Source organism: Martes martes, assembly GCF_963455335.1.
Source record: "Martes martes genome assembly, chromosome: 7".
Lineage (NCBI taxonomy): Eukaryota > Metazoa > Chordata > Mammalia > Carnivora > Mustelidae > Martes > Martes martes.
Genome location: NC_137894.1, coordinates 98,407,052 through 98,434,346, shown reverse-complemented (window position 1 = coordinate 98,434,346; position 27,295 = coordinate 98,407,052). Strand labels below are relative to the sequence as shown.

General features: G+C 42.3%; 1 protein-coding gene across 1 annotated transcript in view; it reads right to left on the bottom strand.

Moving 5' to 3' along the window:
* Positions 1 to 12,528: 12,528 nt before the first annotated feature.
* GNG2 (G protein subunit gamma 2) overlaps positions 12,529 to 27,295 on the bottom strand; it is a 115,247-nt gene continuing 100,480 nt past the window's right edge. Inside the window, exon 4 of the mRNA XM_080807325.1 lies at positions 12,529 to 15,845. Within this exon, the coding sequence (XP_080663451.1) occupies positions 15,717 to 15,845 (129 nt within the window). The 3' untranslated portion in view covers positions 12,529 to 15,716. The remainder of the gene's footprint in view (positions 15,846 to 27,295) is intronic.

Sequence of the window (27,295 nt, the reverse complement as noted above, 5' to 3'; positions counted from 1 at the left end):
ACTTGTCCTCTCAGACATCCAGAAACATGTCAGAATGAGGACAAGATCCAAGTGGACATCGTAAGTCACTTATTCCCTGAAGCCAGGGGTCTCATTGAGAGGTCTAGCACCAGTGGTCTGGAATACTCAGGATAACTTCCTTCCTCTGGTCTTGCTCAGGGGGCCTCCTTAGATGTTATCTATTCTAGAGAAATCATTAACTCCTTGTCCCTTAGAAGGAGGACAGCTACTATTTGCTTTACAAGGCATGTGTAGAGTAGGTGGGGGTACAGGTCCTGGCAAGAACAGAAGCCAGAAAAGAAGCAAAGGGTAAAAAAATCCAGCTCTTCCCCTCCCGGGGTCCCTTCAGTTTCTCTGTCTCGGTATCACTGTTTCCTGCAGGGGCTTCTTCACCTCCTCTCCATCTACATCATCAGCCATGCGGATTTCAGCTAGTTCATGCTTCAGCTTCCTACCTGCCAAGGAAGCCTAATCATCTTGTCTGTTCCACGTCCACCTCTCAGAGAAGCTGTACTGTGCCATTCCCTGGGTTATCCCCATCCTCTGAAACTTCCAGCCAACAGGTCCAAAGCTGAACATACCACCTTTGAGGGGAGGGGGGAAAACTTTTCCCTCTACCTTTCTGAATTCTTGGCTGGGGTATTCCAAAACACAGGTTAACAAAAGAAAAACAAACAAGTTTGTTAGCATGTATGTCTCATATATACGCGGGACACATCCAGGGTGGGGTGGGAGGAATAAGAAACTCTCCAAGAGGTGGCTTAGAATTCTGGCTGAAATACCATCTTCAGCTTGAAACAAAAAAGGGTAAGGGAAGGCCGGTGTATGGGGATAACCAGGGAAAGTTTGGTCCATCAGAGTTTTATTATGCAGATTTAAGTTGGTGGCTTCCCCACTGATAAGACTTTTTTAAGATTCACTCATCCCTCTCTTCCAGGTATAGAAGGGAAAACCCCTCACATATGCAGGTTTCTTTAATAAATGTAACTTTCCCTTGCAAAAGGGTAACTTCTATTCTGTTTTCAGAGCTTCTCCTCTGTCTACTGTTTCTTAAAATAATCAACTCAAAATAATCTTTATGCCAATGGGGCCTATTTGGGGATGGCAAATTCTCACCCTTCACCTTCCACAACAGCCCACTTGTTTTCTTGCCTTTCCCATCTCAGTTAATTGAACCGAAGTCTGCTGCATCGTCTAAGCCAGAAAAACTTGCCTCTTCCTCATGCACATTCAGTGGGTCAGCAAGTCCTGGGGATTCTGTGCCTTCATTCTGAATCTTTCCTCCTTGTGCCCTGAAAGCCAGGTTCTTAGTGAAGGTCCTCAGTCTACTGAGACAACAGCTTCTAGGCTGGTCAGTCCTTTCTGCACCTGACCACGACTCGACAGCTGAAGGAGATTTAACAAATCAGTATCATGGCATTTCCCCGTGAAAACTTTTTCTGCTACCACCTCCTGGATAAAGATCAACACTCTCGCAAACCAGACCCTTGAGCACCTGACCCAAACCTCTTTCCTACATTGTTCCCAAAGCATGTTGGAGTCCAACCACATAGAACCATTTGTCATTCCCAGAACACAGGAGCCTTCCTGCCTCTGGGCCTGGGAGACCTTCCCGTGGTCCCTCCTTTCCCAGTTTGGTGATTTCCCACCAGCTCATGAATCCCAGCTCTACTGTCAACTGCATAGATTTTCCTGACTTCTCCCTGCATCCAGCCAAGCCTGGTCTTTGTCCCCTGTGCACCTTCAGTAGCTCTTAAATGAGGGCCCCTTCTACTAGAGGGGGATATGGTGGTCTCTCATTTGCCTCCGCCCCCCGGGGGCCCAATGCAGACACCAACCAGTACTGCGGCAGCCTGTGGAGATCAACCCCTTTCCAGGCACTGGGGAGGACAACATTTTACTCTACCCTCTTAGGTTACCTAAGTCTGAAAATTAAGCTGACAAGGACAGATGAACAGGAGAAAAACCTCTACAATTTTTAAATGTTTAGGTGTACAAGATAGTCTTCACAAGAGAGAAAGGTAACCAGAGCAGGAAGCTTCTATGTCATTTAGACAAAGGAACAGTGAATTTGTGAAAAATTGACGAAACAAAGGGATTTGGGCCTCAGGGTAATCCAACGAGGGCTAGGTAGTCCTTGGAAGATCAAGGTTAGTTTAACAAGATTTGTTTGTAGATTGCTCTGATCCCATCTCTGTGGAGCCTGACTCCAGTAAAAGAAGAATTTATGTCCTGCTGCTAGTCAGAAAAGGGGGAGTTTTTCCCTCTGGGTTTGTTGCTAACTGCCTTCAGCTCAATTTTTTTTAAGGTTTACTGATTTATTGTATTTTTATTTATTCTTAAGATTTTATTTATTTGAGAGAGAGAGAGAATTAGTGGGAGGGAGAGAGAGAGAGCGTGTGCTTGTGCACAGGAGCAGGGGAGGAGGAAGGGGGAGGAGGAACAGGGGAAGAGGGAGGGGGGAGGAGGGAGCAGAGGGGAAGGAGGAACAGGGGAAGGGGGAGGGGGGAGGGAGGAGCAGGCTCTTCCCTGAGCAAAGAGCCTGATGTGGGGCTCCATCCCAGAACCCTGGGATCATAACCTGAGCCGAAGTAGACATTTAACTGAGCCACCCAGGGGCCCAAGGCTTATTGATTTATTTTAGAGACGGAGAGCACTTGCCCATGGTGGAGGGGGGAGAGGGAGAAAGAATCTCAAGCAGAGCCAACGCAGGCCTCAATCTCTCAACCCCAAGCCCAAATCACTCAGGCACCCTCAAAATAAGTTTTATGTCAAAGAGGTATATTTTGGGGTGACCTATCCTGGTTCCCTTCATGGGCTACCTCATAGTCACAGAGTCCCACATCTAAAAATGAAGAGTTGTAAATCCAGCTCCAAACCTAACAAACCCAGAAGCCCAGAGCAGGCCCAGCATTTTGCCCAAGTCCCCAGGGCACCAGCTGTGCTGCCATCCCACCCACACTGGGTTTCTTAGACAACATTTACCCTCTTAAGAAGCTGAGAACACAAACCCACAGCTTACTGTCTGCAAGAACGGTCCTCACTCTTCTGTCACCTTCATTAGCATAACTTCACGAGTCCAGAGACTCTGACCTTGGAAAAGCAAAGGAGCAAAACTTTGTTTCATTGTAGAAATTCTGGGAAGTCTTGTCAAATCATCAGCGCATAGTTTACATCCCTAGATTCCCCTTACGTTGTTGCGTCCCCCAGTCGTAGACTAGGATAATCCTTACCCAAATCCTAACTCAATCCTTACTCAGTCCTAACCAAACCTCCTTCTCTCTACACCAGAAGACCTACCTTAGGGGCATGCGGCTGCGCAGTCAGTAGAGAATGCGTCTCTTGATCTTGGCGGTTCTAAGTTCAAGCCCCAGACTGGGTGCAGAGATGACTTAAACATAAGACAATCTTAAAACAAAACAAAACAAAACACACCCTACCTTAAACCAGACCTCAGAGTCTTTATCAGACCTTCCCCTTTCCCTATCGAGACACTATCAGACTTCCGTCTGGTGGGCAGCAATAAACTCACCTTCGCCTTATTAACAGGCTGTTTGGGATGCCGGCAGTCAACAAGGATTTGTCTTCTCCAGGCTTCTCCCACCCAACGAAGAGACTGTTAGTTTGCATTCAAAGGGAGTTTGGTTCTCTCACCAAGTTCGACAGAGAAATTCTTTATCTTTAGAGGTAATGCCGGTGTGCTTTGAGAAACCTGGCCTGGGCACTGAGACGATGCTCTTCCCGTCTCTAAATCCAAATCAGCCTTTGGCTTCTTCCCGGCCAAACCACCTGCCGCTGGAAGCGATGACGTGGTGCCTTCTGAGAATTTACCAGCAGAGGGAGCTCTTGAAAAAAGAATTACTCGGAAGCTGCTTTTCAGGGACTGGAAAATTCCCACACAGGAGGCACCACTTAATTTTAATTATTGTAATTAATGGTAAATGCAAGTGGAGCTTCCACAGGACATAAACCAGAACAGGGACAGAGTGATAGAGGTGCCAACGGCGGGAAACCCAGCGGAGAGCCTTCCCGAAGTGGTGCTCAGATGAGGATTTAAAGCCTCTAGTGGGGGTTGCCTCCTTACCCAGACTCCTGCAATAATAGAATTTTCCCCCAAGTAATTCTGAAACCTGCCACATTTAACTCTGCCACGTCAAAGTCGAAACTACTTACTCTGGGGCTCCTGAGAAATTATTCTCGACATTCATGCAGAAAGTCCCCCTAAGCCAGGAGCTGGCAAAAGTTCTTCTGGTAATAATAGGTATTTTCACTTTCACAGGCCATGCAGTTTCTGCCATAACTCCCCAAATCTGTCGTTGTAGCTCAAAAGCAGGCACAAAAATTACACAACGTATGGGTGTGGCTGTTTCCTGACAAAACTTCACTTACGGACCCTGAAATTTAACATTCTGCCTAGTTTTCAGAGGTCAAAATGTCACTCTTGACTTTTTTTTCCCCCACCCATTAAAAATGTAAAATCCGTTTTTAATTTGTGGGCCCTCAAAAGGCCAGATTTGGCCCATAGCCTATGGCTTGCCCAACTCCTGCTCTAAGCCATCCGTTGGCCCAAACTTTTAACTCCCTCTGTAATTGCAACACCTCTTCCCTGACAGAATATCTCTGTAAATTTTTCTCCCCAAGACTACCCAGGAATATCCTCCAAGAACAATGAAGGAAACAAAACAGCTCTTTGAGGTCCTACTACGACTGAGCGGAAAGCTGTGGAAAATTCCACACTGGGTACAGGGGTTCATTAAAAACAAGTGATTTTCAAGAGTCGACACAACTCATTGCTTTTTCTGGTGTGATTATTTGATGCAAAACACATGTTTTGCTGGGAGGCTCTCCTGCATCAGCACTGAGCGAGCAGAGAGAGTGTAAGAAAGCCACATCCACTGCGGTCTTGGACGTGCGTGTGACTGAACTTTCATTATGCAGAAGATAGAAATGACCCCTCAGAAATACTTCATCAGTGTACAGGAACCAGCATATGCTCCACTGGGTTATACAGTGGTTTAGTCCATCTGGGCGGCTACTACCACGGAATATAGTAGTCCATGGGGGCTGGACACCAGAATCAGGTAGATTATAAACAGAAATGTATTGCTCACAGTTCTGCAGGCTGGAAAGTTCAAGATCAAGAGGCTGGGAGATTCGGTGTCTCGTGAGGACCTGGTTCCTGGCTCACAGGCAGCTGTCTTTTCTCTGTGTCCTCACACGGTGGAAGGAATGAAGGACCGTTCCGGAGTCTCTTTGCTAAGGGCACTAACCCCATTCATGACCTGATCACCTTTTAAAGGCCAAATACCATCCCATTGGGAGTTAAGATTTCAACAGATGAGTTTCGGGGGCCACAAACATTCCGTGTATAGATATGGTAATATGAATGGATGGTAAGATCCTGGAGAGCAGGGAACACACAAAGTTCCTCTTCTTCGGACTTGCCTAATCAGTGCCTGGCACCTAAGGGAGAAACACCTGTGCCTTGATGGAAAGCCGTGCATCGCTCTGAGCACATGCTTCTCGCTTACCTGATTCTGATCCCATGGGGTTCTGCACCTTTTCCTGCCTTTGAGCTATTTTAGAGCCCCTTGAGATGGATAACGGATAGCTATGTGAAATGCTTCTTACCTTACACACGCAATTCAATTCTGTCTTGGGGAGGTTCAACGGACTTCCCTCTCCTTTTGTGAAAGAAGAAAGTTTTGCACCATTTGCAAATTAATTTCAGTATTTCTGATCTGCAAATATCTCTGCTTTTTGCCTTCTGCCTTGACCCAGTTTGGAATGTCTACCTGATTTCCTTATCAATAATGAGTTAAATAAAATCTTTGACATGTCTGTATTTTATACCTGTGTGAGTCATGATTTTTAATTATTCTGTGGAAAATTATCTCCTCACACACCATTTAATTGTGAAACTGAATTCAGGAATGTCTTTTTGGAAAACATTTGAACAGCACCCTAGGGGATAACTTAACACATTTCTGTCTTGCCCTTTTGAATCATCTCCTCTTATATTCTTATGTTCCACTTATATTCTCTTATATTCTACTCAGGACTCTGACACTAAATAGTTATAAGACTTTGAATGACACATTTCCCCATCTGCAAAACAAGGGGTTGGAGGAGAAACATCATAAAGTGGCAGTTTTCAAACTTTACAGTTGAAGGAACCCTTCGCACTTTTAAAATTATTGAGAACCCTTGAATGATTAAGGCTTGGCTTATGTGGGTTACATCTATTGCCATTCATCACATTGGAAATTAAAACAGAATTTTTTTTAAAAGATTTTATTTATTTGACAGAGATCACAAGTAGGCAGAGAGGCAGGCAGAGAGAGAGAGAGAGGAGGAAGCAGGCTCCCCGCCAAGCAGAGAGCCCGACGTGGGGCTCGATCCCAGGACCCCGGGATCATGACCCGAGCCGAAGGCAGAGGCTTCAACCCACTGAGCCACCCAGGCGCCCACAAAACAGAATTTTTTTTTAAATATGCATTTACTAATTCATTGAAGTAACAATAACAAACCCATCACATGTTAATAAAATAACATTTTTATGAAATGTAACTATGTTCTAAAACAAAAAGTACATCTACATTTTTGCAAATCCTTTTCTTGCTTGGCTTAATGCAAGTGCTGGATACTCATGTGCATTTGCATTCAATCTGCTGTGACGTCAGTATTACGTAGGCGCTAGAATCTCTATTGTACACTCGTGAGAGATTGAGAAGAGAAGGCAAATCATACCATAGCATTATAATTTTGAGGTATCAAACCCACAGAAAGGATTTCAGGACCCTCAGGAGTTCTGGAATATTCTTTGAGACCAGCTTTTGTAAAGACAACCAAGATGTCCCACAGGTGGAAGCAGTGATTTTTTGATGATGGGATGTACCAGTGCATCATGCAGACCCCTTTCTTAAAGCGACAGTTTGCTTTTGCGAACAGTCCGGAACAGTAAGCTTTTGCTCATGTTTGTACTTAGGCAAACGCAGGAGCCTCTGTTGCTCTGTGCTGGGATCCCGTGTGACAAGCTGTGGTGGGATATTGCATATTCCTGGAGTAGGGACAGGAAATGAGGTGCAGGTGAGGAGGGGAGAGGGAATGAGCACCATTCTTATCTCTTTCCAAGAAGCTCTGGGTGAATTCTTGAAACTGCATTTGCAAGGGCCTCTGTCCTGAGATTCTTCCTCCCTTCTCAAATCAGGACTTTTGGAATGAAGCCCCTGGAAGCCTCCACTGTCTCCCACACCCTGCTTCTGACCCTAGGAGGGTCACTGGGCTCTGAGATTACAGGCAAGCAGTTGTTAGAACAGCAGTTGGAAAGGGAAGGGATTTTCCCTTCCTGAAAGTCCTGAAAAAACTAAACACTTCGGACCTTCCCCGTCACTCTTCCTTCGTGGTTTTCCCTGCATGGGCTCCTCCACAGCAGGAAGTTATTTCTTGTGCAAGTGACCACGTGACCACAGTGAAGCAAAGGCGAGGATTGACAAGAAAGAGTTCCCTAATTTCATCTTTCCAGAAAAACAATCCAGAGGTTTGATGTTTACAATCTACTTATTCTACGAGTGAGAACAGATTCAGAACTTTCTAATAGCCTGCTTCTCAAGTACTCGCCTTCCGATATCTATGATGAGATAGTAATGAACAGTTAAACTTTTGGGATCAAGACTGATGTAGGTTCTTTTTTTTTTTTTTTAAAGATTTTATTTATCTATTTGACAGACAGAGATCACAAGTAGGCAGAAAGGCAGGCAGAGAGAGAAGAGAAAGCAGGCTCTCCACGGAGCAGAGAGCCCGATGCGGGGCTCGATCCCAGGACCCTGGGATCATGACCTGAGCCGAAGGCAGAGGCTTTAACCCACTGAGCCACCCAGGCGCCCCCTGATGTAGGTTCTTATCCTTGATCTCCACTTGATAGCAACGGGAACTTGGGGGAAATGTCAACCTTTCCCGATCTCAAAGTCCTCAGCTGTAAAATGGAGGCAAATTAGTTCGAGTGTTTCCCGAAACTGAGCCTGGATCTAGACCTTGGGGGAACATAGTTGAATGGTGGTGAGGGTGATCTCAGAAAGCAGAAAAGTAGGAAGAAAAAAAAAAGGAGACAGATAAGAAGGAAAAAATCAATAGGGTGTATTCCTGGGCTGGTTACTATTCTGGACAATTGAGGCTCAATCCTGCCAGAGACCCTCTGAGAAACAATATGAAATGTACCCCCAGAATTATCCTCTGAAGGCGGGTGCCGGAGACATTAATCTCTTCCCTCATTGGTTGAGGACTGCCCTGGGGGGTGGGAGGAATGAATTTTCCCTGGGAAAAATGAATCTTCACCACAAACTGTGGCTGAAATCAAAGTGGGTCACGGGCTGTGACATGAGGCATATAAGATAGCTGCTCTGGGAGATAGATGACATCCGTGTCATAGAGCCACCGTGAGCATGAAACGCAATGGTGTCTTAAAATGTTGAGCACTGCGCCTGGCACACAACTAAGTGCCCAATCAGTGTTGGCATGATCTTTGCCGCCATTATTATGGCGGTCATCCTTGTGACCATGCTCATGCACTTTCTTGAATGAGAGACACGGGGGTAACTTGATGGCTTAGGGGGCTCCAGGAATGATCTATAATCCATAGCCTATGTCTTCCGTACCATAATCTGTAGGATTTACCATGACCTATGGCCAATTGTGATTATCACGGTACTCTGATTTTCTCCTTTTTTGTTTGTGCATGTGTGTGTTTTGCCCAAATCTGGGACGAAGATAAGGTACATTCTCTTAGTTGTGTGGGGTGGTAAAAAGGCTGCTAGCATGGCCCCGGAGCACCACTGTCTAATTGCACTTCCTGTAATGATGGAGATGTTCTAGATCTCTGCTATCCTATAGGGTAGCCTCTTGGACACTTGAGATGTGGCTAGTGTGGCTGAAGCATTGAATTTTTGCTTTTATTCCATTCTAGCTAATTTCTGTCTCAGTTTAAATAGCCACATAAAAACCCAGTAGAGGCCACTTAAGGAGAGTGTTCCCAGCACATCTTGGACAAGACCCTGTACCTGGGGCTAAGATGAAGGCCACATAGCCAGGGGTGTAATTAACCTGGCCCCTGGGCCCGCAGGTACCCACTAGATCTCACTTCTGGTTTGGAGGATGGTGGTGGCTATCACTGGGGCCAAGGGGCGGAAGAGAATGGAGTCCCGACAACACCAGGCAGCACAGTCTCGGGCGAAGCGAGACCACGAGCCCAGTGCAGTTTGGATCATCGCTCTGTGCACAGAGCCGGTTGCTGACCATCGTGCAGCAGGGAGTCTACTTATTAGCTGCCTTTGGCAGCCTCGCAAGACCAGCATTTACTGGTTGTGCCTCTGCCTTGGCCCATTTCTCTCTGCAGACACGTGTGCTGTGCTGGACACACGGTACTTGGCAATGATATTAATGTCCCCCAGGGTGGTTTGAGGCACTGAGGGTTGTTCACCTGGGGTTTTCTACTCGCAAGAAAATTAAGATTTACCCAGAAAGACAAGATTTTTGTATAGTAAGCACAGATTCCAACCTCGCCACCTCCCCATTCCTCCCCTCAGCTTCCTGTGTTCCAAAACTGGTCATTCCAATTGGTTATTGACTATTTCCTGGTTTCCTCCCTCCACTAAACCACAAAGCCCATGAAGGCATGCATGCGGTGTCTACCCCAGCACATGCCTCAAGCACAGTCAAATGCCTAAATTATTTGAGGCTGATGACAAAGGCAATAGGAGTTGAGAGGAAAGAGAGAAGTATTTCCTGAAGTCATTCACTGACAATACGGAGTTCAGACGAGATTTGAAAAATGAGCAAGATTTATTTACTTGAGGGGTTGAGTAATAGCATTCCAGGGAAGTAATGTCATAAACCAAAACATGGAGGTAGGATTGAAAATATTATATTTATGGGAGACTGGATGAACTGCAAGGAAGTTTAGAAAAGAAGGTAGAATTAGTAGGGTGGGACTTGCCTCCCCAGGGCTGGAGTGTGGATCTGCTGGGTTGGGAAGAGCACCACAAGGCAGTGCACCCCGGTGTCTGAGCATGCTGGAACTGGAGGGTGCCTCCAAGAGTCTGGCAAGATGGGGTTGGCATCAGTTTTTTCTGCCTTTGACCTTCCATCTCTCTCTTCCCCTAGCGGTCATGCTTCAATCTCCTTAGATCTGCTGTTCTGCCCCTGTGGTACAGTGACCCCACCTCCATGCCTGGGTTCACAAATCAGATCCAGCCAATGAGAGTCTTAGGAAGTGTTGCAAGGATACAGCCAGGGACTTGTGCTGGAGCTGTTATTATCTTTCTTCTGTGATTGCTCAGCTGGTGAGAGTAAGCCTGGAATTGCTGATACTATATTGAGGCTGCAGGGGAGAGTCCATCTGAGACTTAAACCAGTGCAGGGGGAGGCAGGACCAAAGGGATAAATGAAAACATCTGATGACATCATCTCGGCACCTGGATCCAGCTGAACCTGAAGGGGGACCTCTTTCGGAGCTCTTCCATTATTAGCCAGTTTCAGTTAGGTTCCTGCCACTTGCAACCAAAGGAGTCCTGACTGATGACTACCTGGGGTCAGTGGGATGGCTCAGAGTGGAAGGTGATGAGGAGATGAACCACACCAGTAGATGTGACAGGAATTCAAACGTGAGGTACCGAGGGTCTGAACCACGGGGTATGAGGGCCGAGAGGAAAGGAGGTGGTGAGTCAAGCGGTGAGAAGGAACTATTGAGAATTTTCCTCTCTTTAAAAGTTGTGCAGGCAGTGTCTAGTGATTCTTTATCACCTCTTCCTTCGTGATGCCTTCATACCTTCTCTCTTTCATTCAGTTTTGACAACTTGGTGAAGCAATGAGGCAGGTATTCTTGTCCCCATCTTACAGTGTGGAGAAGTCAGAGGCTTGCCCAAGGTCATGGGGGAACTCTGGGGCCTAGCTCTGATGCTCTAGCTGATGCTAGATGGACTCCTGCATGGGTACAGCATGAAGTCACAGGCACCGTCTCTCTGTCACCTCAGGATGGAGGTGCACCCCCATCCCCAGGACATGGAGAAACAGTAGGAGTCCTTACCGAGGAAAGGCCCGGGAGCCCATGACCCTTTTCATTAAAAATAAATTCTGCCTGAGTCTCCTGGTTCTAAATAGAAGAAAATGTAGATTTGGGGCAGAACCGAAGGGAAAGGGATTTCCCTTGGCAAATTATTTGCAATTTGTGGATTGGAGCTGACCCAGCTCCAATTCCCACGTCATTGTGAGTGCTGTCTAAAATGTGACCAGCTTATTAAAGAACCAGAGCTGGAGGCCATCCTTTCACATGGGCTCGACAAAACAGGAGCAGAGGCAAAAACCACCAGCTGCCTCGGCTCCGTGTCTCATGGAGACACGGAGGATCTGTCTACCTTTTCACCCACAGGTTCTATGTCTACTCCTGGTCAGGTACTTCCTGTGGCTGCGGAAATAAGTGAGCATACATACGACTGGTCTGTGCCTTCCCTTAGGCATCGTGAAAAGCTATCTGTTGTAAATACTTAAGTCAGTGGTCCTCGGGCTCCAGCATGCAATGGGGCCCACGTATTTAAGTGCCTCTGATTCTGAGTTGGGGCCCATCATCTGCCTCTCCACTTGCAATTCTGAAGCAGGTGGTCCAGGGATCACTGTCTGTGAAACAGTGATATAAGTGGACAAGTGCACTAACTCTAAGTGGCCCCTTTTATCAGTTTTATTTTTATTTTTTTTATTTTTTAAAATATTTTATTTATTTGACAGACAGAGATCACAAGTAGGCAGAGAGGCAGGCAGAGAGAGAAAAGGAAGCAGGCTCCCTGCTGAGCAGAGAGCCCGATGTGGGGCTCGATCCCAGGACCCTGGGACCATGACCTGAGCCGAAAGCAGAGGCTTTAACCCACTGAGCCACCCAGGCGCCCCCCTTTTATCAGTTTTAAAGACGTGGCTGTCCCTGACACAACTCCTGGGAGAGTCTGCCCTTCCTTCTTTCCTAATGGGGTCTGTTACTCATAGCATCATTTGATGAGCCTACAGAAGGTTTTGTTGACTGAGACTATCTCTGACGAGCTGCTGAATCTAGGATTCAAAGCATTTTGTCTTCTCCAGAACTCCTTTTAAATCATGAACAATTTATGGAGGACAGCACTGTGTTTTTTTGTTGTTGTTTTGTTTTGTTTTGGTGAAGGAAAAACCTCCAGTGCATCACGCTAGAATATAATCACAGCTTGTGTCCTCACGGTCCAGCCTGCCAGAGCCCTGGGCTCTTCCGCATCACCTTTCTTTGTCCCCAGGCATGGGCCTCTAAGACGTAGAGACCCAGGGAGACAGCCTTTTAAAGAGTCTCATGTGAGCCCTTCCTTAGAACACTTCTCTTAGCAAAATCCTAAAAAAATCAATGGATTCCTATCTCCCCACCCCTCCTGTTATGTGTCATCATCCATCTCAAATTAACCATGGAATCGATGGGCAAGCAGGCCCCCAGGCCCTCACAATGAACTTGACTGCGTATGAAATGAATTTGAAAATTCCATTTATTAAAACAAATACATTGTCCATGTGGGATGAAAATGTGCACATCACATTCAGGTTTTTCTGCTTTAACATTCCTGTATTTCCTCTCTTTGAAAGACACACTCCACAGATCTTATATAGGAAAAAAGGTGAACAATCCTTGGTTGGGAAAACATTAATGATATGTAACAATTCACCATTGCCAGGAGCAGCTTGAAGCAAACATTTGAAAACAAAAACAAAAACAAAAGCAAAAACAAGAAAGCTACAAAAATCTGAGACAGCATGCTCGATTTCCCCAAATCCCATTTATGAATAGGAGTATATAGAGAAATGGTTTTTAATTTTTCCTTGGTAAGCCATCTCTTTCAAATATTATTATCAAAATTAACCTTGGATCAAAGTACTGTTTTGGAACCTCTAATTTAAATTAAATGGTTCTTGGTTTAAAATTGGAAAGAAGAAAAGAAAAAGAAAGAAAAGAAAAGAAAAAGAAAGGGAGGGAGGAAGGGAGAGAGAGAGAAAGAAAGGAAGGAAGGAAGGAAGAATAAATAAATAAGAGTTAATATTGAGGACAACGCAAGATTTTTTTTTCTTAATGTGAGGGTTATTGTTAGTTTAAGCCAACTGCATGACAGATTTCCATTACTATCAATATGTTATATACAGAAATTAGGGCCTTGAAAAATTAAGTTAATATTTCCTATTAGTTATTCCTTAAGATAAAATTATGCTGGTGGACATGATTGTTGAATCTCGAACAGAATTAAAGCTCTTTAGAGGTATAAGTCATCAAAAGATTTCTTTCCCCCTTAACAAGTAAAAATACCAATAAGCAAAAACTCATATAAAGACTCTGATTTTATAGTACCATACTACAGGACACGAAGTTATGAAAAAGCCAAAACATTTTCCTTAAACTTAATTTCAGATGGGCTGTGTATTTTCTGCTTTTCCTCTTTTGTAAACAAGGTCACAAGTTTGGAACTTCCTTAACTTTTAATTACCAGAGCCATATTACAGTGCTTCCTTCAAGTTTTAATTCCATTTTAATTGCTCCAAAGATCAAGATTTACCTAAAAACATAAGCATCCCTCTAAGAAAAATAAATGGTGTGGACTATGAAAATCCTTGGGGTCTTACAATGATGCTTTAATCACCATCAAAAGGTGCTTTATTCACACTAGTTTTTAGGTGACCACATACTCAATTCCTGTTTTGGATAATTTTTAAAATGTGATATGGTTTTAGCCAATTCCACAGTATTACGAAGCTAATGGTACAACACCGTATATAGTTTAATGAATACTCGGCCAGGGTCTTCCCACTAAATCTTCATTAGTGTCTCTCTGACTGTAACAACATCGCAAGGTTTGAACAGAAGTACCTGGTTGTAGAAGTAGAGTCATACATTTTGCAGGTATCTCAGCATTCCTTTGCCCCTGCCCCAGTTGGATATATTTATTCTTTTACCATCATGCCCTTAAAAGGAGCTAAGGAAAATATTTACTAACTCTTTCGAAATCTGTCCTTGGCCTATTAAGTTTTTATATCTTCTCTTTTCCTTCCTCACCTTTTTTTTTTTTTTTTTTTTAACAGAAGGAAGAGAAGGGAAAGAGAATAGAATTAACTTGGAAATGGCCTTTTGCAATTTCAAAGTAAACAGCGAGCTGTAAGACCGGTCCTCTTTTGTGTGGGAATGGCACAGAAAAAAGTGATGCAGGTTTCCAGAACCTTCCCTTACTGATGAAGGCTAGAGCTGAAATGAAAAATCAGTTTCAATATCATCTCTCAGCAAGAGACAGCTCTAGCTGCAAGGAAGGTGTAAAGAAAGACTGAGAGACTCTAACGAACAAGATGGAGAACAAAACCAGAAACGGTTCTTTTGAGAAATTCGGTGAGTGAAAAGCGAAGACTATCCCAGTGGCCAAAGAGAGCCAGAACCCTTTCTGGTGGTGCTGGCGGGCCCCTAGCTGCCCCCTTCTCCCTGGCAGGTGAAGAGCCGGGATTCTGAGAATGGGTCTTCTCTGGAGCCATTGGTTTATTTCTCCTGATATTTGAACGAACAGAAAGTGTTCTTTCAATCTAAAATTTCCACGGTGCAGGGAAAGGTGAAATTGGCTCTTACTCTATGACAGAAAAGGCCTCCCCACTGATGATGAATCCTTCCTTCCCTCTCCTGCCCGTTGGTTCCTGTGCTGCCCTGGATCCTGGATACAACCAAAATGCTTTGGATTCTGGAAAATACGTTGAAGAGGCGTTTAAGCCACTGTGAACTCAGAGGTATTTTAGGCATGGCTAAGGCTCTGAAGTCATCTCAGTTTTCAAGACACTGAGTTTGTTCTTCTCCAGCTTCTTTTCCTTCTCGTTCCTGTTCCAAACTTGAGTAAAACAACAAACCTTCTGAATGGATGTAACAAAGGGACATTTTCATGCAGTACTACTCAAAAATCGTCACAAATATATGAAAGCACCAGTCACAACACATGATTTACTTTTACTTGCAGAATCAAAGCTATCATGTACAAATGTTAGGAATGGTGATAAGAGAACACAGACAACTGGGCATTTTTTGTTGTTATCACCATGAGGACAAACCACGGGGAACAGCTCCCTAAACACTTCGGGTGCTCATCCTTGGAGTTCGGTCTCGCAGATAATCCAGTCTTCTCTCTGCACTACTCTAACCGGAAGGGGTGGGAAGGAGAGGCAGGAGAGAAGGAAAAAAGAAAAAGGCACAAAGACTAAACATCAATGCCATTAAACCAAACCGCGGCTACACTGGACAATTCAGCTTATCAAAGGGTATTCTAAAGGCAATATTCATTCCAAGAAGGTCATACATATCTTAGCTCAGTACAGCTGTCTGTTTTTATTTTTATTTTTTTAAATATGAAGCAGAAACATAAGGTTTGGGACGGGATAGCAGAAAAGAAATGAGGCGGATTTTATCTTTACATATTCCCCTCCTCCAGGCAGTTCTGCAGATATCAGATCTCTTAACTCAGGATGTGGTTTGGCTTTCATTCTCATCAAGGGGACCGGTTCTTTAAACATGCATAGCCTGGAGTTTCCAGGATGGTTCTCCTCCCTCTCTTTAAATGCGGTGGACTAGAAAGGCGCCCACTTTGCTAAAAACTCAACATCAGTGTCCCAGGAGCCCTGAGGCTCTACAGGCTCCTCACGAAGACTTAAAGGATGGCGCAGAAAAACTTCTTCTCCCTAAATGGGTTTTCTGAAGCCGGGACGGGGGTCAGCAGGGGGTCTTCCTTGGCATGAGCCTCGCAGTAGGCCATCAAGTCTGCGGCGGCCTTGGATACCTGAAGAGGAACACAAAAACAACCTGACCTTAAGAGGAAGCATTTGCGGAAGCAATCCAGGCATGCGCAGGCAGCCAGGGCCGACTTCTGGGTCCAGGGGCCCCACCCCCCACCCCCGAAGGACTTGGGCTCAGCTCTGTGGACTGTGCAGGTCACTAGCTCATGCGAAAGTGAGGCGGTGAGGGGGAGGGGGAAGAGGCGCTCAAACTCCTTAGGGCCTCGGTTTTCTTCTCTGCAAAGAAGGGGGTTGGTGATCTTGATTCATGGGGCTGTCTCTGGCAGGTAAGGGACCACGGCGAGGTGAGTGAGGCTCTTAGGGCACAAACGGAATGGGGTGCTCACTGTTAGGGTCACGTGAGGCTCAACCCTGCATTTGCACAGTCGTGACAATGCGGGTCTCCATACATTTTGTGCCTCCTTACCCACTTCACCCTAGTCCCAGCCCTGACTGCAAGGGTTAAAGGAGATAATCCATGCAAATTGCTTAGTTCCTGGCACGTTGTAGGCTTTCCACACATGGAAAGGGTGAAGCCATGTTGATTTCCTTTTTATTTTTATTTATGCATTTTTACTATGTATGTATTTTAAAATTGTATTTATTTATTTGACAGAGTGAGCGCACAGGAGCAGGGCTGGGGGCAGGGCGGGCAAGGGCAGAGGGAGAGGAAGAAGCAGATTCTCCGCTGAGCAGGGAGCCCCTTGTGGGGCTCCATTCCAGGACCCCAGGATCATGACTTGAGTGGAAGGCAGACGCTTAACTGACTGAGCCTCCCAAGCTCAGTTTCTATATATTGCATCATTGCATATAACTTATTATACACCTGAAATATATATTACTTCAGTCTGGCACTGTATCCTGTAGGGAGGAGTCCCACTGCAAGGCTGGTCAGAGATTTCAGTGATCCAGTCATTCCTTACTTTTCTGCAGCTTCATCTTGGGAATGGTCTGGAATACCTTCCTTTAACCAGCTTTCAGAATGGCAAATTTTCACTACTTGAGGATAGACTTAATTTGGGAAAATAAACCAGAGGTCAATTTTAACTACATCTGGGGGCTAAGTGAATGATCCACCTGAGGAATGTCAATTTGGGTTCAAAAACCATAAAGTTAAGAGTCACTTTCTCACATGACATACTTGCTCTGGAGATTATTCCAAGAGCTTTTAACATCACTGTACTCCTATGATAGCCTTTCAAAGTGACTACCGAAAGGATAGTCCTCTGTAAGAGTGGAACGGATGATACCATTGCTAAAAAAAAAAAATTCACTGCCCCACCCTATAGGTGGCTTACACATACCCACACAATGACATCAGACTTGCTCTGCTAATGAGATGTGAGAGAAGTGGTGTGGATCACTTTGGGGCAGAAGCGTCAAGACCCAATGCATCGTGTGCCAAGCTCTTTCTCTCTGCCAATTTGTCCAACTGAATAATATACTGAGAACCACTTTAATGGATTCGGAGGTTTTAACAAAAGTCACAGTGGCCACACCCTTGATTTGGTCCTTGCCTTAGGGCTGAGTTGATTCGAGCTGTGTCACTTAAAGGGCTTTCAATTTTATGGTTTACTGCTTTCATCTTCCAACCTTGTAAGTCTTTTTGAATTTTCGGACTCTCTGTTCCTTTCATCACAGGCCAGACAGAGGCAATATTCTGGACAGAGGCTACTGCCTCTGCCAGGGTCCCTGCTCAGAGTGACATGGTGTGGAGTGGCAGATTATCCATAAAGGGCATGTGGTGGGAGTAAGAAGTAGATCTTTGTTGTTGTAAGCCCCTAAGAATGGGAGGAGAGAACCTTTTGTTACTGCAACAAAACCTAGTTGACTCTGACTGATATAAAGAGGTACAGGTATTAGCATATCTGTTAGTTTCTTCGGTCTGCCTTAACGAACTGTCACAAACTGGGTGACTTAAAACAACAGAAATTTATTCTCTGACAGTGCTAAAGACTGGAAGTTCAAAATCAGGGTTTCAGTAGGATTGGTTCCCCCTTGAGGCCCAAGGAGAATCTGTTCCATGCTTCTTAGCTAGAGCCTGGTAGTTTGCAACAATCCTTGGTGTCCCTTTTCTTATAAATGTGCCACTCCAATCTCTGCCTGTGTCCTCACATGGCCTTCTGTCCTGTGTGTCTCTGTCCTCACATGGCATTCTCTTTTTTGTGCCCAAATTTCCTACCTACCAATCATTGGATTAGGGCCCACCTTAATCCAGTATGAGCTCATCTCAGCGTCTATAAGTATCCTACTTCCAAATAAGATCACATTCTAAGGTTCCAGGTAGGTTTAGGGTATACTGTTCGAATGGTTGTGTAAAAGTCAGTCTCACCTTTTTTTTTTTTTTCATTTAAAATTTTTTATTAACCTTTTTTCCAGCTTTATTGAGATAATTGAATAACAGTGTGTGACTTTAAGGTATATATTGCAATGATTTGATATATTACTGTATCATGAAACTGTGACTACGAGTTAATTAACACCTCACATAATTACCTTTTTCTGTATGTGTGTGGTGAGAACATTTCCAATCTACTCTTTTAGCAAGTGTATAATACAATATTGTTAACAATAGTCATTGTGCTGTACTTTCAGTCTCCAGAATTTATTCATCTTGTAACTCGAAGTTTATAGCCTTTGACCAATATCTCCCCATAGCCTCACCATCCAGCCCCTGGCAACCACCATTCTACAGTTTCTGTGAGTTGAATTTTTTAGGTTTCACAGGATAGCATACAGTATTTGTCTTTCTCTGTCTGACTTATCTTACTTAGCATAGTACCCTCAAGGTCCATCATATTGTCACAAATGGCCATATTTCCTTTTTCATGGCTGAATAATATTCCATTGTGTGTATATAAAACATCTTCTTTATTCATTCATGCACAGATGAACTCTTAGGTTGTTTCCATATCTTGACTACTGTGAATAATGCTGCAATGAAAAGGGGGGTGCAGATAACTCTTTGAAATTCTGATTTCCCTTGGCTATATATCCAGAACTGGGATGGCTGGATCCTACAGTAGTTCTACTTTTAACTTTCTGAGGACCCTCCACAGTGTTTTCCATAGTGGCTGCACCATTACACATGCCACCAACAGCACATAGGGTACTCTTTTCTCTGCATCTTCACCAACACTTGTTATCACTTGTCATCACTTGTCTTTTTGATAACAGCCATCCTAACAGGTGCGAAGTGATATTTACTATGCTTTTGATTTGCATTCTCCTAATTAGTGTTGTTGAACATCTTTTCACATCCTGATTGGCCATTTATATGTCTTCTTTGGAAAAATGTCAACTCAATTACTCTGCCCATTTTTTAATCAGATTTTTTTTTACTTGCATGAGTTCTTTATATATTTTGGATATTAACCCCTTACCATATACATGGTTTGCAAATATTTTCTCTTTTTCCAAAGGCTGTCTTTTCATTTTGTTGACTGTGTCTTTTGCTCTGCAGAACCTTTTAGTCTTATGTAGACCTCTGATTTGCTTTTGCCTTTGTTGCATGTATGTTTGCTGTCATATTCAAGAACTCATTGCCAAGACCAGTGTCAAGTAGCTCACCTCCTATGTCTTCTTCTAGGAGTTTTACAGCTTCAGGTCTTATATTTAAGCCTTTGATCCATTTTGAGTTAGTTCTCCTCAGTGGTGTAAGATGTGGATCTAGTTTCATTCTTTTGCATATGATTATTCAAGTTTCCCAACACCACTTACTGAAGAGATAATCTTTTCCCTACCGAGTATTTTGGCTCCCTTATAAAATATTAGTTGATGGTATATACTGGGGTTTATTTCTTGGCTCTTTATTTGACTCCATTGGTCTGTGTGTCTATTTTTTATGCCATACTATTTTCATTACTACAGCTTTGTAATAGAGTTTGAGATCAGGAAGTGTAATGTCTCCAGTTTTGTCCTTCTCAGGATTGCTTTGGCTATTCAGGGTCTTTTGTGGTTTCATATGAATTTTATGATTTTTTTTTTCTACTTCTGTGAAAAGTGCCATTGGAATTTTGATATGGACTACAGGAATCTGTAGATGGTTTTGGGTAGTATGGAAATTTTAACAATATTAATTCTTCTGATCTATGAACACAGATAAGCTTTCCATTTATTTGTGTCTTAAATTTCTTTCATTGAGACCCTAGTTTTCAGTGTACAGTCCTTTCATATTCTTGGGCAAATTTATTTCATAGTATTTTACTGTTTTTGATGCTATTATGAATGAGATTTTATATCTTTTTCTATTTCTTTTTTTTTCTTTTTTTTTTTTTTGTATAAAAACACAATGGACGTCTGATCCTGATTTTTATCCTGCTACTTTACTGCTTAGTTTACCTTGTTTATTAGTTCTAAGTTTTCTTGTGTGGGATCTTTAGAATTTTCTATATATGACCATATCATCTTCCAGAGACAATTTCACTTCTTACTTTCTAATTTGGATGCCTTTTATTTCTATTTCTTGCCTGACTTCTCTGGCTAGGGCTTCGAGTACTATGTTGAATAGGAGTGGTGAAAGTGGGAACCCTTGTCTTGTTCCTAATTTTAGAAGAAAAGCTTTCAATCTTTTATCATTGAGGATGAAGTTTTCAATCTTTCATCACTGAGGATGATGCTAGCTGTGGGCTTGTCATATATAGCCTTTATCACATTGAGGTACATTCCTTCTATACCCAATTTATTGAATTTTTATCATGAAAGGCTGTTGTATTTTGTTAAATGCTTTTTCTGCCTCTATTGAGATCATTGTATTTTACCTTTCATTCTATTGATGTGATGTGTCACATTTATGGATTTGTTGCACCATCTTTGCATCCCAGGGATAAATCCCACTTAATTGTGGTGTATGACCCTTTCAATGTGCTGTTGAATTTGGTTTGCTAATGTTTTGTAAAGAATTTTTGCGTATATTCACCAGGGATATTGGCCTGTAGTTTTAACTTGTAGTATCCATATCTGGTTTTGGTAGCAGGGTAATTCTGCCCTTTTATAATGAGTTTGGGAGTATTCCCTTCTCTGATTTTGGAAGAGTTTGGAAAGGATTAGCATAAATTCTTTTTTAAATATTGGGTAGAATTCACCAGGGAAACCATCTGGTCTTGGGCTTTTCCTTGTTGGGAGCTTTTTAATTACTGATTCGATCTCTTTACTCCTTTTTGGTCTGTTCAGATGTTCTATTTCTTCATGATTTAGTCTTGGAAGGGGATATGCTTCTAGGAACTTATCCATTTCTTCTAGGTTATCCAATTTATTGGCATGTAATTTTTTCATACTAGTCTCTTATGACCCTTTGTTTTTCTGTGGTCTCAACTTCAATGTCTTCTTTCACTTCTGGTTTTATTTGAGTCTTCCCTCTTTTTCTTCTTAGCCTTGCTAAGGATTTGTCAGTTTTGTTCATCTTTTCGAAAACCAGACGTTAGGTTTCATTGATCTTTTCTATTATTTTTCCGGTCTCTATTTCATTTAATTCTGCTTTTATCTTTATTTCCTTCCTTCTGCTAACTTCAGCCTTAATTTGATCTTTTTAGTTCCTGAGGTCTAAAGTTAGGTTACTTAGGACAGACCAACCTACCTACCTTCCTTTTTTCCTTCCTTCCTTTTTAATGTAGGTGAAAGGAAACTTCCCTCTTTGAACTGTTTTTGCTGCATCTCATAAATTTAGGGATATTGTGTTTCCCCTTTTTTGTTTTCAGGTATTTTTTGATTTACTTTCTAATTTCTTCTTTGATCTATTGGTTTGCTGTTTCATATAACTGTGGTTGGAAAAGATTCTTGGTACAATTTCAGTCTTCTTAAATTAGCTAAGACTTATCTTGGGGCCTATTATTTATCCTATCCTGAGGAATGTAGCATGTGTACACTTGAGAAGAACATGTATGCTGCTGCTGTTGGATGGAATGTTGTGTACATGTCTTTTAGATCCATTTGGTCTAAAGCATAGTTCAAGTCCAGTGTTTCCTTATGAATTTTCTGTCTGGGTGATCTATCCACTGTTAAATTTCCTACCATTATTTTATTATTGTCTATTTCTCTCATCAGGTCTGGTAATATTTGCTTTTTTTAAAAAAAGACTTTATTTATTTATTTGTCAGAGAGAGAGAGCATAAGCAGGGGGAGCAGCAGGCAGAGGAAAAAGCAGGCTCCCTGCTGAGCAAGGAGCCTAATGTGGGACTTGATCCCAGGACCCTGGAACCTGACCTGAGCCAAAGGCAGATGCTTAACCAACTGAGCCACCCAGGCGTCCCAGGTCTGGTAATATTTGTTTAATATATTTAGTTGTTCTTGTGTTGGGTGTATATATATTTACGATGGTTATATCCTCTTGATAAATTGACCCCTTTATAATTATGTAAGGACCTCTGTCTCTTATTACAGTTTTTGGCTTAAAGCATTGCTCTTTAACCGACACTACATCGCTTATAAAAATATTATTATGCTCCTATTATGTTTCAGACGTTGGGTTTTCTCTTTTGCTCTACACAATAATCCCGAGGTAAGAAGTGTTAAATTCCTTTCGTAGGTGAAAAATTAAGGCTCAGCAGATGGCTTGAGTTGTTCAATGTCATATAGCAAAGCTCTTGGCAGAAAAAGAACTGAACCCTGATGCTTTGCCATTAAGCCACAGCTATCTACATATGAGCTACTCAAATGCAGGGCTAGTTCCAAAAGCTGAAATTGAAATTCCTTGTGCATCTTTATGAAATGCTACCATGACGGAATGAAAGGAAACAGCCTGTTCTTGTCTTAGCTCCTCTAAATGAAATCAAAGGACAGACTTTCAGACTGAATCTCAATTACTTTTTTTGTGTGTGTGCCTTTTACTTGTTTGAGCCACAGTCATTATTACCCCAAACAGGAGCTCAGCTGTAAGCAGCGAAGACTAGGCAAGATTAATATGTAAAACTCACTTGTACCACCAGCACACACAAACACAACATTCACACACAAACACAGGCATACCTCAGAAATATTGCAGGTTCAGTTCCAGACTACCACAATAAGGTGAATACCACAATAAAATGAGTCAAATGAATTTTTCGGTTCCCCAGGGCATATAAAAGTCATGTTTACACTATCCTGCAGTCTGTTAAGTGTGCAACAGCATTATGCCTAAGAAAACAATGTATATACCTTGATTCAAAAATACATCATTGTTAAAAATTGCTAACCATCGCCTGAGCTTTCAGCAAGTCATAATCCCTCATCACAGATCACCAAAACACATCATAAAAAAGTTTAAAATATTGCAAGAATTACCAGTATGGGATACAGAGACACGAAGGGAGCAAATGCTGTTAGAAAAATGACACAGATAGACTTGCTCAATGCAGGGCTGCCAAAAACCCTTCAATGTGTAGAATCTGCAGTATCAGAAGGGCAGTAGAGCAAAGCACAATAAAACAAGGTCGGCCTGTGCGTGGCAGAAATTTCCAAAATCTTTTTATGACACAGAAAGTGCTATATTGGGCAAAATGAAGAGCTTAGGAGTTGTTTACATCTTACATTTGAACACTTGATTCCAAATACGTTCTTTCTCAAAATATTTTCTGAGTTTTATCTTGTTTTCCTTAACTAGATTGCATTTCCCTGTGGAATTGCATAGTCCAACACGTTTTCAGAATCCTAGCCATAATGAGAATAATTACTAATATTTCTCTGCCCTTGCTATATGTTAGAACTATGCTAACCCCTTTACATACAGTATCTTACTTAATGCTTCCAACAATGTTATGGGTCATAAGCTATTACTGTCCTCATCTTGAATATATGAATTTGAGGCTTCATTAGGAAGGTGTTTGCTGGAGGCCTCACAGGTCATGAGTGGGTGAGTAGTGAGTCTTAGCGTTCCTGACTTAATCCTTCTTTTCTAACCCATAGTGTCATTCTTGTCCCCTGCCTTCAATGAGTCACAGCAATAGGCAAGTCTCTGACTATCCCTGCTAATGTTCTGCACACTGCGTCCTTTACACTATATATCCCTACTTCCATTAAGATTTCCCCAGTAACCCTACTCAATCTCTCTCTTTCCTGTCCTACTGCTTATTCCTCCAAAAATACCTCAAATTTGTCTCTTTATTGTCATTGCTGTGGTGACTACCCAAGTTTAAGTTCACGTCTTCTTTCTCCATGTTTACAGAAATAATTTCTTAACTAAAAAGCGATTAATTTGGGTTTTCCAAGGGGTCTGCTATAAACTGAATGTTCATAGCCTCCAAAACTTATATGTTGAAACTTAATTCCCAATATGATGGAATTTGGAGTTCTCATGAATGGGATTCATGCTATAAGAGAGATCACAGAGCTCCTGTGCCCCTTCTGCCATATGAGAACATAGTGCAAAGTCAACCATCTATTAACCAGGGAGCGGGCTCTCACTACACATGGAATCTACCAGTCCCTTGATGTTGGACTTCCCAGGCCCCAGAACTGTGAGAAAAATGTCTGTTTTTTCTAAGCCACCCAGTATGGTATTCTGTTACAGCAGCTCAAATGGACTAATACAGGGTCAACAGACAGAATTCAGGGGGTGATCTAGTCTGTGAATGTTGATGATAAAAGTTACATCTTTATTTTCACTAACCTCAAATGGAGATTTAGCATTTCTGTCCATTACATTCCCAGATGTAGACAACATAAACAATAGCATTAGCAGTCCCTCTGACTTGGTTAGCCATAGAAGTCAGATAGTTCCCATCACATTATAAGTACTGTTGTAAACATCGCAACATTTCATTTATGTTCATCCACTGTTTAATTATAGACTTGATATTAGGTCTTCTGTAATCAGCCAGTAAAGGAGTACCTATATAACTCTATCACAAATGGTTTTCTAAAAACTATTCTGATAAACTGTATTTCAGTATGATTAGCTTCCTTTGTAATTTGAAAACATTACTCTGAGAAGGAAGCCATATGCTTCAGCAGGCTGCCAAACAGGTCTAGGGCAGAAAAAAGTTTAAGAATCTCAGTTGTAAATGAATTCCCAGCTTCTACTACCGTGCCAAGAGTAGTATTTTCCATACTGCAGCTAGAAAGTTAATTTAAAAATATAAATTGGCTCATACCACTCTTACTCAAAACTGCTAATAGTTTCCCATTGTACTTTGAAGAGAACCAAAACATCTTAAAACAGCCTGCATGCTTTGGGCCTGCCCATCTTTCCAGTTTCATGTGTGGCATTCCTCCCTCCTCACAAACACCTCCGCTAATGTTATGGAAGCTCCAAGTTCTTTTCTGCCTCAGAGCTTCACATATACAATCCCCGGGATATTCTTTTCCTCATTTTCTCAACAGCCTGACTCCTTCTGTTCCTTTAGGTGTCAACTGAAATATTGCCTCTTTGCAGAGTCTTCAATGACCATTTCATCCAATAATGATGTTCCTCATTATGTGCTTTCATCCCACTCTTTTCCTTTATAGGAAAACACTTCTCACAATTTTTAGTGACAACCGTTGTTTATTTGGGTTTGATATTTGTCTTTCACTTTAGACACTATACTCTAAGAAGACAGAAACTATATCTGCTTTATCTACCACTGTATGATCAGTGCCAGATACATGGTAGACACTCAGATAATTCCTGAAGGAGTTCTCAAACATAATCTTATTCAACAAATACTCTATTTAACTAATATTTACTGAGTACCTAATAAACCAGGCATAGGTCTGGATACTTGGAATAATAAAGGAAGAAAATACACAAAGATTCCTGTCCTTGTAGAACTTGCGTATTTTTCCAGATTTCTAATTCAGATTATGATGAAAAAAAAAAACACACACACACACTAATTAAACTGGAAAAACACAGGAACAAGCAGTTTATAAATGTTAGGCAACAGGCAGCAGAGGATAGTGATCAGTGAGAGAAGGGAGACAACATAAGCCCTATGACTGACCCAGCTGACTGTGTAAAAAGGGTTTTTAGGCCATGGTACAGGGAGGGGCCACCAAAACAGAGTTAAGGAATCTCCTTGAGTTGAGGAGAGAGTAACAGAGAAGAAAGAGCTACACAGACACAGAAAGAGGGCAAGAGAAAGTGTGAGCTCTGGAGGCCTCCAGAGGATTCCTTTTGTCTTTAGCTGAATATCGATCAGCACATATGTGGGAGAAAACTGCTTGAGGCTGTGCAAAAATATTCAGAAAGAGTCAAATGGAATAATCCCTGGTGATCAGACAGGGCTGGAGTAGTTTGTGCCTCCACAGGCAGAGTAGAAAGATCTCATAACACTGGAGGGCTGAATAGAGTCCTGTAAGGAGTATTGCTTCAGGAGTGGTGCCAAATTGGCCTAGGTTAAAGGCTGTTACAGACCCCCATGCCAATGTTCAGTAGTAAGTCTTGAATAGACCAAAATGTTTCCAAGTAACTTAACTGCATCATAGAACAAAACCCCCAAATATTAAAAAGGATACAAAAAAATTCCAGAATGCCACAATATCTAGAATCCAATAAAATAAAAAAAATTCAGGCATATAAGTAAGTGGGGAAAAAAAAAATCTCTCCCATACAAGGAGAAAAATTACTACAAAGAAGACCCAGAACTGACACAGATGATTAAATTAATAGATAAGGATGTTGTTAAGATAGCTATTGTAAATACTGTCCATAAAATCAAGAAGGTAAAGGAAAGCAAACATGAAAAAAAGAGATATAGAAGATATTTAAAAGATCCAAATCAAATCTCTGGAGATAAATAATACACTGGATGGAATTACCAGCAGATTTAGATGCTGCAGAAGAAGGGATGAGTGAACTTGAAGATAACAACAGGACCTCTCCAAAATGAAGTACACAGAGAAAGTAGACTGAAAAAATATGAATAGAACACCTGGGTAGAAAATAACTTAAGGACCTGAATACATACATAATTGGGGTCTCTGAAGGACAGGAGAAAGGTTGTGGGTGCAGAAGAAGGAAGAAACAATATCTGAAGACATAGCAGCTGAAAAATGCATAATGGTTGATGAAAACAACAAACCCACGGGTTCAAGTAACTCAACAAAACTCAAATGAAGAAATAGGACTCAAACTACACCAATGAACAGCATCATCAAATTACTGATACAGTATTTGAATGGGAGAATGGAGAGAACAGAAAAGAAAGTACAACAGTTATAGAGAATGGTAGACGGTAGTAAGTTTTTCATTAATTAACTTATTTATTTATTTATTTAGAGAGGGAGAGAGGGGGGCCGGAGGGGTAGAGGGAGAGGGACAGAATCTCAAGCAGGCTCCATACCCACTGCGGAGCCCAACACAGGGCTCAATCTCACAACCTTGAGATCATGACCTTAGCTGAAATCGAGACACTTAACCAACTGAGCCACCCAGGTGCCCCAGAGGGTAGTAAGTTTTATAAGGAAATGAAAAGTAGAGCAGGGTAAAAGGAACTAAGAATATGAGTGTGTGTAGGGGGTTGGGGAACTACTGGGGAAGCAGCAGCTTAATGGAGGA